At 42.6% G+C, this 14,359-nt stretch overlaps 1 protein-coding gene across 1 annotated transcript in view; it reads left to right on the top strand.

The window, feature by feature from the left end:
* The window catches only part of NUSAP1 (nucleolar and spindle associated protein 1), a 34,699-nt gene that overhangs the window by 12,352 nt on the left and 7,988 nt on the right, over positions 1-14,359 (top strand). The window contains exons 4-10 of the mRNA XM_073348727.1: positions 2,462-2,639; positions 5,141-5,239; positions 10,037-10,149; positions 10,943-11,008; positions 11,218-11,405; positions 11,797-11,981; positions 13,808-13,921. Of these exons, the coding sequence (XP_073204828.1) occupies positions 2,462-2,639; positions 5,141-5,239; positions 10,037-10,149; positions 10,943-11,008; positions 11,218-11,405; positions 11,797-11,981; positions 13,808-13,921 (943 nt within the window). The remainder of the gene's footprint in view (positions 1-2,461; positions 2,640-5,140; positions 5,240-10,036; positions 10,150-10,942; positions 11,009-11,217; positions 11,406-11,796; positions 11,982-13,807; positions 13,922-14,359) is intronic.

The following is a 14,359-nucleotide window of genomic DNA, read 5'->3' as shown; positions in this document are numbered from 1 at the left end:
TAAGTACCAGGACAGTATAATCATGTTTCACTCTCTTTTCAGGCTAAATACACTCAACTCTTGAAGTTTTTTTCTTAATAGACGCTCTGATCACCAGATGAGTCTAGTAGCCATCTTTGCATTTTTTCAAGCATTGAAATATCCTTTTCCTTTTGTACTCTATAGTACACCATGTTCTAAGTATGGCTTTTTGAGTGCTTTAAACTTCCTGAAAGTGTCTTAAATTTGAAGAAACATTTTTTAGACTTTTGGTCCCTTTTTTCTTGTTCTTCATAACTGCAGGTTTCTTCAGCAAAGGTTGACAAAGCATGTTCTTTAGAGAATTCTGAATATGAACCACCCTCTTTTTAAAAATGGCCACAACCTTCCCCTCTTTCCCCGCCCCATCCCTAATGGGATTTAAACTAAGTTGCCCTCAAAGAAAGATGATGGTCCCCATGTCGTCAGTTTTTAAAATTATCCAGAACTTTTGAAATATCACTGTTGAGGAAACAACCAATTTTATGCAGTCTGAAGCAGAGCTGTACACAGTATTCCAGGTGCAGTTGCACCAAAGCTGCAGAGACATCACTATTTCTTAACTTGGTTCTGCAGCTTTTGAATTTCTCCTCCTCCTCACTTACTCTGGCAGAATGACAACTAATGACCAACAAGAATTTTCCTTCTCGTGTGCTATCTTTGTTAAAATATTTTCCTTCATGTTTGCTCTTTTCAAATAAATAAGAGTTTCTGTGTTCTCCTCTCCCACATCTGTGTATTGCAATATTCTTGGGTGTTCCAATAAAAGCGTGGAACTCTATGCTGTACCTGATACATCCAGCGCAGCACTGGTGCCAGGCATGTTCATCATCCAGCCAATCAACTTGCATTAAACTCCATGCTTCTACAATACTCCTTATCTCTGCTGGCTAGCTTTGATGTAAAGGGAGTTCTAGCAAGACTGAGAACTTTGCTTGCCCTACCTTGTTTATAAGCAGTCCATCTAATTAAAATAACATTGTCAAAATCTTTTCCTAGTGTTCCTGGAACATTATGTAATTGCTGAGATAACTAGGTGATCTCACTCTTTATCCTAAACATAAAGAGCATTGGTCAGTTTGGAAAAATAGAGTAAAGGATGTTTTCAGTTTGTCATGCCGCTTTCTGAAATGTTAACTAGTATACACAAGCAATACCTCAGATGACCAGAATTGAAAGAAAAACTTTCTTCAGTTGGTTTGCTTTGTGCATTTAGCGTCTGGAATGTTTCACTTTCCCTTATATAGACAGTAGGTCTTTCTCTCTAAGTTGGTATGTGAGACTTTTTGTTTAAAAAGAAAAGGGTGGGTAGAAGAAAGGGGTGCAGAAGGAGAATGTTTGTTTGTTTGTAAAGTGCCAAATTGGTATAGCATATTCGGCCAGGTCTAAACTAAAAGCTTTTGCCAGCATAGCTGTGACAGATGTGAGACCATGGAAACATCAAAGACAATTACATGGAGATGTGTCAGATGCCATGCACGCATGGAATAGTGATAGACCATTGTATCACTAAGTGGTGTATATATCTTTGTGTTTCTGGCTCACAGGGTGGGTTTGCAGTGGAATCTAGAATTAGTGAGGGGTGGAAGTTTAATGCAAATTTCCAGTGCTGACTATGCAAATACCCAGCCCTTGGAAGCTTCTCCCCATAGGAGAAGTAGAATTAACTGGTTTTACCTGGTTTAGGAGGCCTAAGAGACAAAGACCTCTTAACTATATAAAGAGTCAGCCTGATCTGACTCATGGAAAGATTCACTCTGGAACAGAGAACTGACAAATTTATGGACCTACCAGAATCTCATGCAGATGATGGGTCATATCTGGTAAGCTTAGGATGCATATAGATTAATAGTTGAATTTTTTTCTCTGTAATGCTTTGACTTAACTAAATATACTGTACTTTGCAAAAGCTGGTTGGTCACTGACTCTCGTTGTTCCTGAGAGAGCAGAACTGCAAGTGTTAAACTAAAGTCAGATTTTCTGTGACAAGCACAGTGAATTGCAAGGGGACTGCATCGCTAAAACTCTGATCTGGAGGGAGAAGAACAAAGGTGTCAGGCCAGAAACCTAAGGAGATGCTCTTGAGGAGACCACAAAGGGTGCAGATGTGCAGTTAAACCCAGAACTGTGACCATAGCAATGTCAGTGGGTTTTTTTGTTTGTTTTTGTTTATAAGGGGTGAGAAATTGCAACACATATACCAGCAAACCCCTTGGTGTAGATGCAGGTATACTGGCAACAAAGTGACCGTGAGTAGGCTTATTTTGCTTGCCAAATATAAGCTATCAGAAAAATCGCTTCTTTGGTGGTATAAGTTTCATTTACACTACTAGGGTTTGATGGTATAGCTATACCGCAAACCTTTTCTACTGTAGACCTTGTCCTAAAGAACAGGCAGAACATCCTGAAAAAAAGGCTTAACCTAAACATCTTTGAACTCCAGAATTATCCAGAAATGACAGAAAAAGAAGTACCCCAGGATGGAGACAGCAAAAGATTGAAAAGATGGCAAAATGAGGAACCTGTAGCTAAGAACAAAGCTCCTGTGAACCCAGAGATGCATCCCATGAAGAGCCAGCAAAGGGAGAAGATGGTTTCTGCTAAAAGAAATGGAGTTGAAAGTAAGGGGAAAATGCAAGTAGCTCTTAGTTTGGGTACTTATGATACTTCAGACAGGAATTTTGATTTATGTACTATGTCCGTAAAAATATTGTGAAATGTCCTGATGGTTTAATAGCCTAGATCGTTGTTCCATGACAGATTGTTTGTCTGAGGAACACCTTTCATTTAAAGGTGATATGTGAAGAATCTTTTAAAATTGGGCTTGTGCACTTGTTTCCTTTATGAATTGTAAAGGACGCTTGAAAGTTCGGACATGGTGGGTGTTCTGCTTGGGTTTTTTCCTTGGAATGTCAAGTCTGGTCTTCTGTAGTTTTGGTGAAGGACTTCTTGGGGGTCTAAGCATGCCCTTACTTAAATTGACTAGTGTATCAAATCCTTAGCAAAGGTCCCTTTCCCAAACATTACTTCTTGGAGAACTAGTAAAATAACCTTCACAAGCTTAAAGTGAGTGAAAGGTGAGCAGTTGAGAATAGAAAGATTTTTGGGTCAGGCTGTTCAAAACCTTTTTTGTTAACTGTTTAAATCCAGTCACCATAGCCTTTCAGGGTAGATAAGACCTGAATTTCTTATGTGAAAAGCAAGCTGAATATTTAAAAAAAAATCTTTCAGGCCTTCTTCATATATTAAAAAAAGAAGACGATGAGGTACACAATCCCAACTCTTTTCCTCTGGAGATCTCCTTTAAATTCAGTGCCTCTTGGATTATCATAAACGTGGCACTCTCTTCCTGAGGAAAGAGGTGGGGAAGTGTACTTCAGGTGTTGTACTTCATTGGCCTCTGCTTGCAGATGACTCAACTTTCCCAGATGTGTAGTTAGTATAAATTTATATGCAGGCTAGGAAAAAATATTATTGTTGGGCAGCTTAGACAGCAAAAAAACATGTCCAGGGAAGTGAAACTTCATCATTCCCTGCCTGCTATGTTTGATATGATGCTGAAAATCAGAACAGGTGTCTTCCTCACTCGTGTGTATGTGGCCGTGGCTGTGAGCAGGTTTATGGGGATCTGCCAGAATAAAGCAGACAGCAGGACCGGCGTTAGACTCGCTGGGGCCCAGGGCAGAAAGCCAAAGACTGAGCCCTGTCGCCCAGGGTTGAAGCCAAAACCTGAGAAACTTAGCTTTACGAGGCCACCTGTGACATCGGGCCCTGAGCCATTGTCCTGCTTGCTACCCCCTAATGCCAGCCCTGGTTTTTAATCTACTTGATATGAAGGAAAAACAGTTGTGGCACAGGTGGGTCATGGAATTTTTATAGCATACTGGCGGGGAGGGGCTCAGAAAGAAAAAGGTTGAGAACCCAAGCACTAAGCCATATGCAATCCTATGCTCTGCTCCAGGAAGATGGCACAATAGGTATGTACAGTCTCTGAGTTGAAGCATGGGCATAACTGCTGTTCAGTAGAGTATGCAAGAAAACTGTTATGGGAAGCCAACTTTAATGTTTCGCCCCAAGTTAGATACACCAATCAACACACACAATATAAAAGAGCCTTCTGTTTGACCCAACAAGTTGAGCTTTCACATTGAGAAACAGCTGCAGTATCCCTCTCTTATACCATGATCATAGTTCTTGTTTGAGTTTACACTTGCTGCCTTCTATCTGAGCAATATGTCCTTCTAGTGACTCAACAAGTGTTCTGTTACAAGCCTACAGAGAAACTTACACACATGGGTTAAAAGAAATCACTAATTTTCCCACCCCTTGGTCCCATCGTGTTGGTTTTTTTTCCCCCCAATATCTTGGGGCCATTCTATACTGACTTCAGGACAGGCCTGAAATAAGGAATAATTGAGCATTCACTTTCTGTGTACAAATGCTATCATACTCTAATCTAACGTCTTTTTAAAAAATACAGCTGTTTGTGAATTGTTTTAAAATTAAGAAAGAAGACTAACTGAACTCAGCAGAAATATCGGTGTAAACATGATACAGAAGAAGCTTGAAATTCAAACCATAAAAATGAGGAAAAGCTTCAAGACTTACTGGCTAAATCTTTAGTCACTGTGTGGTTCTGCTCTCAAGTCTCTAAGTAAAAATGTCACCCCCTGTTTAAACAGATAAGCTCCCAGATGTGCATTCATGTACAATAGTCATGGAAGCTTTTATTATTACTAGTAGTAGTGCTGCAGAGCCAACGCAGGCAATTGGGTTGCCACCCAGAGCAGAATTTGGCCTGCAGAACCTTTACTGATAGTGATGCATGAGAAGGAAACAACCTACCTTGACTTTCTGATACCATATTGAGCTTGCAGTTGGCAAAGTCATCCTATTTCTTGGGAACACCTTTAATGTGGAAGCCTTTGAGAGACTCTAAATGTGGGACTCCACAGTTCCATTTTTATTTCTCATACTACAGCCCCAATTTAAGGGAGTGAGTACTCCTTCGGTATTGGAAGCTTCCAGAGTTTCATGAAGCAAAAGAATAGCTTGAGTTTTAGTAGCATTAAGCTAACCTTCCAGTAGTTTTAACAGTCTTGTTTTGATTTGATGGTACCAGATGACACTCTCCCAGCCCATCCTCCTGCTGGGAAGATCCCTCGATATGTAGACCGTCTGTCTAAAACTGGAAAAACAGGAGTGAAACCCATTACGCCAAGTAAGTTATTTACTATCTCTGAAAATAGGCTTATTGAACATGTATGAAAGGAGAGTTGCCTGTTACTGCCTAAACGAATCCAATCTCATTCTTTTTTTTTTTAATATGGGGCTTGAAATCTCATAGGGCTTGCTTGGGGAAAACCTCTTGCTCTTTTATAAAGCAGTTGTCATGGCTCCGAAGTGTTCCAGTGTGGTGTATATCTGCCTGTGTTTCTCCCAAGAGCTGGTTGTATGTTGGTAGTATATAAATGTGCTTAGTTTTAAAATCAGTTTGTCAAGTGCTTTGAAACCCTTCTGAATGAAAAGCATTTATATATGTAAGGGTTTTTTTAACATCAGACAGGAAATACTAAATTATGTTGCTATCTTTTTTTCTTTGAACTAATGATCTGCACTAAAATGAACACCCAGTAACTGAAGAAATAATGACTTGCCATTCGTTTAGAACTAGTCAAGGCAGAGATAGGCGACCACTTCCACTTGTTTTTAATCACTTAGATCAATGGTTCTCAACCTATTTACCATTGTGGGCCACATATGAAGCACTCTACGGCTATGTCTTCACTACAAAATTAGGTTGAATTTATAGAAGTCGATTTTTTAGAAATTGATTTTATACAGTCGATTGTGTGTCCCCCCCACTTAAGACCATTAAGTCGGCAGAGTGCATCCACAGTACCAAGGCTAGCATCAACTTCCAGAGCGTTGCACTGTGGGTAGCTATCCCACAGCTTCCGCCGCCCATTGGAATTCTAGGTTGAGATCCCAATGCCTGATGGGACAAAAAACATTGTCGTGAGTGGTTCTGGGTACATGTCGTCAGCTGCCCCCCACCCCCATTCCTCCCTCCCTCCCTCTGTGAAAGCAACTGTAGACAATCATTTCGCACCTTTTTCCCTTAGTTACCTGCACCATACGTCTCCTGGGTGCTGGCAGACGTGGGACTGCATTGCTAAACAGCAGCAGCTCATTGCCTTGTGGCAGCAGATGGTGCATTACAACTGGTAGCCGTCCTTGTTGTCTCCTGGGTGCTCTGGGCTGACCTCGGTGAGGTCGGTCGGGGCACCTGGGCAGACATGGGTGCTCCTGGCAGACCTCGGTGAGGTCTGTCAGGGCGCCTTGATATAAATGGGAGTGACTCAGGTCATTCTCTTCAAGTTTTATCTAATGGAGATTCAGTCCTGCCTGGAATATTGGCAGAGGGACAGCTCAGTGGTTTGAGCATTGGCCTGCTAAACCCAGTGTTGAGTTCAATCCTTGAAGGGGCCATTCTGCCTCAGGCTGCTCTCCCAGCCAGCAGCACAGCGAGCACCCAGGAGATGATGATAGCTAGCAGTCATACTCCACCGTCTGCTGCCAGCCTACCCCTTGCTCCCCCCTCCCTCCCTCCATGAAAGCAATGGCCAACAATCGTTTCACGCCTTTTTCCGTGCGGGCGCCATATTTCTGTCAGCATCCTCATCCACCTGCCGCTTCCACTGCCACTCTGGTCTCCTGCAGACACCATATCACGGCAAGCATGGAGCCCGCTCAGATCACCGCAGCAGTTATGACTGTTCTAAACACCATGCGCATTATCCAGCAATATATGCAGAACCAGAACCTGGAAAACCAGGCGAGTAGGCAACGGCAGCACGGTGAGGAGAGTGATGAGGACATGGACACAGACGGCTCTCAAGTACGTGCCCCAGCAATGTGGACACCAAGTACGGGCCCCAGTTTTAGACAGACGATGGTAATGGGGCAGGTTCGTGCCGTGGAACGCCGATTCTGGGCCCAGGAAACAAGCACAGATTGGTGGGACCGCATAGTGTTGCAGGTCTGGGACAATTCCCAGTGGCTGCGAAACTTTCACATGCGTAAGGGCACTTTCATGGAACTTTGACTTGCTTTCCCCTGCCCTGAAGCGCCAGGATACCAAGATAAGAGCAGACCTCACAGTTCACAAGCGAGTGGCAATAGCCCTGTGGAAGCTTGCAACGCCAGACAGCTACCGGTCAGTCGGGAATCAATTTGGAGAGGGCAAATCTACTGTGGGAGCGGCTGTGATCCAAGTAGCCAACGCAATCACTGAGCTGCTGCTACCAAGGGTAGGTTTCAGAGTATCCACCGTGTTAGTCTGTATTCGCAAAAAGAAAAGGAGTACTTGTGGCACCTTAGAGACTAACCAATTTATTTGAGCATAAGCTTTCGTGAGCTACAGCTCACTTCATCGGATGCAACAACCAAGGGTAGTGACTCTGGGAAATGTGCAGGTCATAGTGGATGGCTTTGCTGCAATGGGATTCCCTAACTGTGGTGGAGCGATAGACAGAACCCATATTCCTATCTTGGCACCGGAGCACCAAGGCAGCGAGTACATAAACCGAAAGGGGTACTTTTCAATGGTGCTGCAAGCACTGGTGGATCACAAGGGACATTTCACCAACATCAACGTGGGATGGCTGGGAAAGGTACATGATGCTCGCATCTTCAGGAACTCTGATCTGTTTCAACAGCTGCAGCAAGGGACTTTCTTCCCAGATCAGAAAATAACCGTGGAGGATGTTGAAATGCCTATAGTTATCCTTGGGGACCCAGTCTACCCTTAATGCCATAGCTCATGAAGCCAGACATAGGCAGCCTGGACAGTAGTCAGGAGCTGTTCAACTATAGGCTTAGCAAGTGCAGAATGGTGGTAGAATGTGCATTCGGATGTTTAAAAGCACGCTGGCGCAGTTTACTGACTCACTTAGACCTCAGCTAAACCAATATTCCCATTGTTATTACTGCTTGCTGTGCGCTCCACAATATCTGTGAGAGTAAGGGGGAGACATTTATGGTGGGGTGGGAGTTGAGGCAAATTGCCTGGCCGCTTATTACGTGCAGCCAGACACCATGGCAGTTAGAAGAGTATAGGAGGGCGTGGTGCGCATCAGAGAAGCTTTGAAAACCACTTTCATGACTGGCCAGGCTACGGTGTGAAAGTTCTGTTTATTTCTCATTGATGAAAACCCCTGCCCCTTGGTTCACTCTACTTCCCTGTAAGCTAACCACCGCCCCCTCCCCCCTTCGATCACCACTTGCAGAGGCAATAAAGTCCATTGTTGCTTCAAATTCATGTATGCTTTATTCATTCATCACACAAATAGGGGGATAACTGCCACAGTAGCACGGGAGGGGTGGGGGAGGAGGGAAGGACAAGGCCACACTGCACTTTAAAACTTATTGAATGCCAGCTTTCTGTTGCTTGGGCAGTCCTCTGGGGTGGAGTGGTTGGGTGACCGGAGGCCCCCACACCATGTTCTTGGGCGTCTGGGTGAGGAGGCTATGGAACTTGGGGAGGAGGACAGTTGGTTACACAGGGGCTGTAGCAGCGGTCTGTGCTCATGTTGCCTTTCCTGCACCTCAACCATATGCCGGAGCATATCAGTTTGATCCTCCAGTAGCCTCAGAATTGACTCCTGCCTTCTGTCAGCAAGCTTTATAGAGATATCCCTGGAGGATTTCCACTCCATCCCCAGACACGTTAACAGACTTTTCCAGTAGCTGTACTGGCCGCAAATTAATCATTAAATATGCTTGCTTTTAAACCATGTATTATATTTACAAAGGTACACTCACCAGATGTCCCTTCTCCGCCTGGCGGGTCCGGGAGCCCACCTTGGGTGGGTTCAGGGGGTACTGGCTCCAGGTCCAGGGTGAGAAACAGTTCCTGGCTCTCGGGGAAAACGGTTTCTCCGCTTGCTTGCTGTGTGCTATCTTCAACCTCCTCATCATCGTCTTCCTCGTCCCCAAAATGCGCATCCCTGTTGCATGATAATCCATTGAGTGAGTCAAAGCACAGCAGTGGAGTAGTGGTGGCTGCACCCGCTCGAATGGCATGCAGCTCATCATAGAAGCAGCATGTCTGGGCCTCTGACCCTGAGCAGCCATTTGCCTCTCTGTTTTTTTGGTAGGCTTTCCTGAGCTTCTTAAGTTTCACACAGCGCTGCTGCGGGTCTCTGTTATAGCCTCTGTCCTTCATGCCCTTGGAGATTTTTTTCAAATGTTTGGGCATTCCTTCTTTTGGAACGGAGGTCTGATAGCACAGATTTGTCATCCCGTACCTCCTGTTCGGTCCATGCTGGAGCTCTTTCACCTCTGCTGATGAGATCTGCACTCACCCGCAGCTTGCCACACTGGCCAAACAGGAAATGAGATTCAAAAGCTCGCGGGCCTTTTCCTGTCTACCTGGCCAGTGCATCTGAGTTGAGAGCGCTGTCCAGATCGGTCACAATGGAGCACTCTGGGATAGCTCCCAGAGGCCAATACTGTCAAATTGCGATCACACTACCCCAAATTCGACCTGGCAAAATCGATTTCAGCACTAATCCCGTCGTTGGGGGAGGAGTACAGAAATAGATTTTGAAGAGCCCTTTAAGTCGCAGTAAATGGCTTTGTTGTGTGGACGGGTGCAGGGTTAAATCGATCTAACGCTACTAAATTCGACCTAAACTCGTAGTGTAGACCAGGGCTTTGTTATGTGGGCCACATCTACACTAAAATGTATAGATAAATAATACTGCCTGTATGGGCCTGAGGATGTCACATGGGCCGCAGCTGTGTGCCGTTTGGGCCACAAGTGGGCCGCAGTTTGAGAACCACTGACTTAGACTCACAGGATACAGTCAGAAAAAAAGTGCACTTAAATATTTTTTTCTCCTATCCCCTACTGACAATTATTCCAGGTTTGCTCCATCCTCTGATCATTTACACTTACCTATAAAATGACCAATCTTGACAATTTCTCTTCCATATTTTTGGAATTTTGAAGACTTCAAGAAGCTGCATGAGGCTCACTTCGAGAAAATGGAGTCTATTGATGCTTACATTGAGAGAAAAAATAAACTGATTGAAAACTTCAGCAATTCTATCAATGAGGTCAAGGTAGGAATCAATAGAGGATCATATCCCTCATCCCTACATTCTTCTAAAATCTAGAGAGGGTTCTTTATTGCATTGTCTCCCCACAGTGCCTCAGTATGAGTCATGCATTTTCCCATATGGCTAAAGGACCATTTTTGAGGACTAATTGACTGGTAGCGGGCCCATGCAATTTCAACAATCCTAACGTCCCATAGACTGTGAGGATATAAGTCTATCCTGAGTACTCTGACTGTCCCCCAAGGCCTCTCTGTCTCCCACAGAACTAATCTTTCTTTGACTCTATCAGGGTAGCATACATACTTTATAAGTAGTTCTTTAAAAAAGTAGACTCCTAATTACGTTGGTGGGGTTGTTAGACAAAAAAGCCAAACATCTTAATTGTGTCTGGGTTGCCATGGAACTTGAGCATCTTAAAAAGTGGGATTTAAATGATGGTCTTGACCGGTGAATGCCCATCCAAAGTGAAAAACTTAAGTGCTTTTTATATACCTTCTCAGAGAAAGGCATTCAACTCACCTTCAAAAGACTTGGCATGTAAATGGTTCTTGATGGCCCGTGGATCTCTCAGATTTTGTATTCTAAACTTGAACGTGTGGGAATTGCAAAATAATGGCATTTCCAGGTGTGACAAATGTGTGCACATGCTAAGATTTACAGAAATGTACACCAATGAATATGGTCAAAACAGGAAAATTGAAACTTTATTCTGAATGTTATGTTTCTTATCTTGCTGATACTCACTCATCCATACACTTGGTATCTATTTAAGACCCCTTACATTTTATTTTTGCAGATGTTGGCTAAAAAAGCCAACCATGCAAAGGCATGTGAGAAAGGAACTCCACACAGCAATGCTAAGGTGAGAGTCTTTTCCCCCCAGATAATCTTGTCTGTCTAGTTATGAGGGAGATCTTCTCTTTTTTGAAATACTATTCTTTAAAGCAGACTGATCTGTGCACTTATGATTAAATGTATTCTGTTCTGTAGCTCCAGCACAATCCAGGCAGCAATGCCTTTCCAAATGCCAAACTCTCATAGAATGTGCTAAACGCCCACTTCTGTTTCTAGAAATGCTCCAGCAGCAGAGTATTTTTATTCAGCCCAAATCCCCAAAGAGGAAGGTTCTCTCCAAGTTGTACTCCAGGCAACCTGCGGCGCTCCCCACGCATCTCTGTAGGCACCACAAATCGGAGTATTTTATCTCAGAAATCTTCATTCAATCCCTCCATTCTCTCAACAACCAAAATGAATGTCAGGTAAAAAGGACTCACCAAAAACATCAGTCAAGTATTTGGTACAATATATAAACAACACAGATTAATGAACACTTACTTTGATTTATCCTACTGCATTCATAACTCCAAAAGTGAACTAAATCATGAAATTTAGAAATTGAACTTCAAAAATCAAATTGTAATAAAAACATTGTGTGATTGTTGCATTAGTTGTTGATAGCACTTGATGCAGATTCAAATTCTTGTTGCATATTCATGACAAGGAATGTGCCAAAGGATCATGTATTACAGCATTTCGTGTTTTCTCTGGTAGATAATAAGAGACTTACATTGGTTGAAATGTTTTTAATGAGCACCTGTTAATGCAGGAAGGTTCAGATCTTTATTCTGACTAATAACTACTTCCTTTCAGATTCTCAGAAGCTACAAAAGATAATGAACACAAGCGCTCCCTTACGAAGACTCCATCTAGAAAGTCACCATTCTTGGAGATCTGCACACCTGATAGCCAGAAAAGTGGCAAACCCACAATTAGAAAGAGCACTAATGGAAATGCAACAAACCATGAGCTGACTGCATCAAAGGCCAACCCTAATGGTAATCTTCTGAGAAACTGATGCTTTAAAATTTACATAATATTTGGAAACAAACGTTAATGCTTTAGCAAAGGGCAAGGGGAAATACTTCCCAAGACAGGAGTGATTCTTTAGGGGACTGCAATATCTTGTTTTTAAATTTTATATTTTCTTTCAATCCTTTGAACTGAAAAAGGTAGGTGCTAAAAATCTTTGGATAAGATAAAAGGCAAGAAATTATCTCCAGTCTAGCTGTACTTATTGTGTGTGGTTGAGCAGTTTCTGTATTATGCTATTAGTAGATAAAACTGCCCCAAGGAAACATAAAAGCACCATTGCAGACTTGGTACTAGAGTACTCCAGAAGAGGTTTAAGTGTCCTTGTATAAAAGCTCCCTGGACAACCAAATAACCATACAATGGAATAGGGAACGAGCTATCAAACTTGTTCTGGAGAAGTGGAAAATCATGTATGGTGTGATGCATGACTTACCAGTCTCGAAACATGCTCATACAATTGTATAGAAGTCCCACTCCTGATAATAAAACTAACAGTTCATATCCTACAAAGTACTGAAGTTGAGAGCAGGGAAGCAAGTGTTGGACAGCATGTGAAGGTCATGTCCTGAGATAGAAATAAATTGGATAGCTAAAATAAATCAATCCTGAGCAAGAAGTCAATATTAGAACTGTTTGAGTGTCTTACTTTGTTTTGGGTAGTTCAGGATTAGGGTTAAATTCAACATTTCCTGGAAGTGTTGACAAAAGTTTGTATGGGATAGTAGCTGGCTTACATAAAAGGGATAAGGCACCCCACGTAGTCTTGTTTTCTTAAACATCTTAAGAAAGGACTGAGCTCCTCACTCATTCACACTTTATGTCCTATGTGGCACGTTTGACCTATATGTCAAGGACCCAAGAATGGCATGCAGGCACTTACGCCAATCAGTACAGTATCCATTTGTTGGTTATCTGTTTTTTTGTTTGTTTGTTTTGTTTTTCTGTTGAAACATGAGATCAAGACATAGAGAATCTTGAACTACTAGAGAATTAATGTTTTTAAATGAAGACTTAGATTCTGGAGTAAATTATGTAGCCTTTTAAAATAGTCCATGGTTCCATAGCAAACTACATGACCATGTAAATTGCATTATATATGTGACTCACAACTTTTACTTGGCACTAACAGTTTGCTCAGTGGTGTGCAGGTAGAACTGTTAACAGCCATCCATTACCCTCAGTGTCTTCCAGTGTAGATCACATGCTAGACTATCACAGACACTTCCCTTTCCATTCATAGTTTTGTGGACCACCTTCCCTACTCTTCATGAATGCAGACCAACCTTTTGTAACCTACAGTAATTGCTTACATGAAAAAATAGCATTAAGTACTTAATGAATTTTTAGTTGTGATTTAATGTGACAGCTGGAAATAAGCATCATGTGATCAGCGTGCTCTCTGTAGACCACTGGGAGGCCACAGGCCAGTTGAGAAGTACTGGACTAGATGTATGGCTTAGCAGATCTGCTACACACCAGGGCGATCTACTTAAAATCCAACCAGAAGTGTGAGATCTTCTACATCTGTCCTTTGTACACTATTGCCCCATATTGTTCAACCTCTTCCCTGTTATCCCATGTGTTAAATGTGTTTTCAGTGGAGTACATTTTATAGTGTGTGGATCCTTGGTAGTTTGTAAGACCCTATGGTTCTTTGGTTTGGCTGGCTTATAGAATTGGGCTGTTGTAGTGCTCTCCTTGTGCAGTTTCCTAACTGTTTGCTTAAATTTGGCTGTTTGGAAATTCTTGTTCCCTCTCTCTAAACATGATACCCTGGTTTTCTTTTTAGTTGTTACGCCATTCAAGTTTGCAGCTCAGACTGCAGAACCCACAAGTACCAAGAAGCCAACATTTGATCTGAAAGCAAGTCTGTCAAGGCCACTTGGATATCAGCCACACAGAGGTACTATGACTTTGTGCTATTTCCATAGGGGGAACACAAGTACTGAACTTATGAAAGAGGGCATTCTTACATTATGGGCAGCAACAAAGCAGCTCTGTCATATTCCATATCTGATCACACACTCTACATGGGGATGCAGCCTTAAAAATGATAGCTTGTGCTCTGAAGTTAAACCATTCAAAGTATGTTCTCTAGCAGAGAGGCTTTTGCTAAAACAATCTGGGCTTTTAACAGCTGGACTGGTTCTTTCTGTTTGCTGCTAGAAGAATTCTAGTTTCTCTTAAGTGTTTAGACATACTGCATTCTAGGTATCAGAACATAAAATTCAAATAAACAGGCAACTTTTCCCAAGCCCTGTCAAACACCTATTCACCAGGCTGAAAAACACACCCTCCTGTTGGGCCTATAGATACTGGATTCCTACTGACTGAGCTCTGC

This window comes from Lepidochelys kempii, chromosome 6 (genome assembly GCF_965140265.1).
Source record: "Lepidochelys kempii isolate rLepKem1 chromosome 6, rLepKem1.hap2, whole genome shotgun sequence".
Taxonomy (NCBI): domain Eukaryota; kingdom Metazoa; phylum Chordata; order Testudines; family Cheloniidae; genus Lepidochelys; species Lepidochelys kempii.
This window is presented reverse-complemented; position numbering and strand designations above follow the sequence as displayed.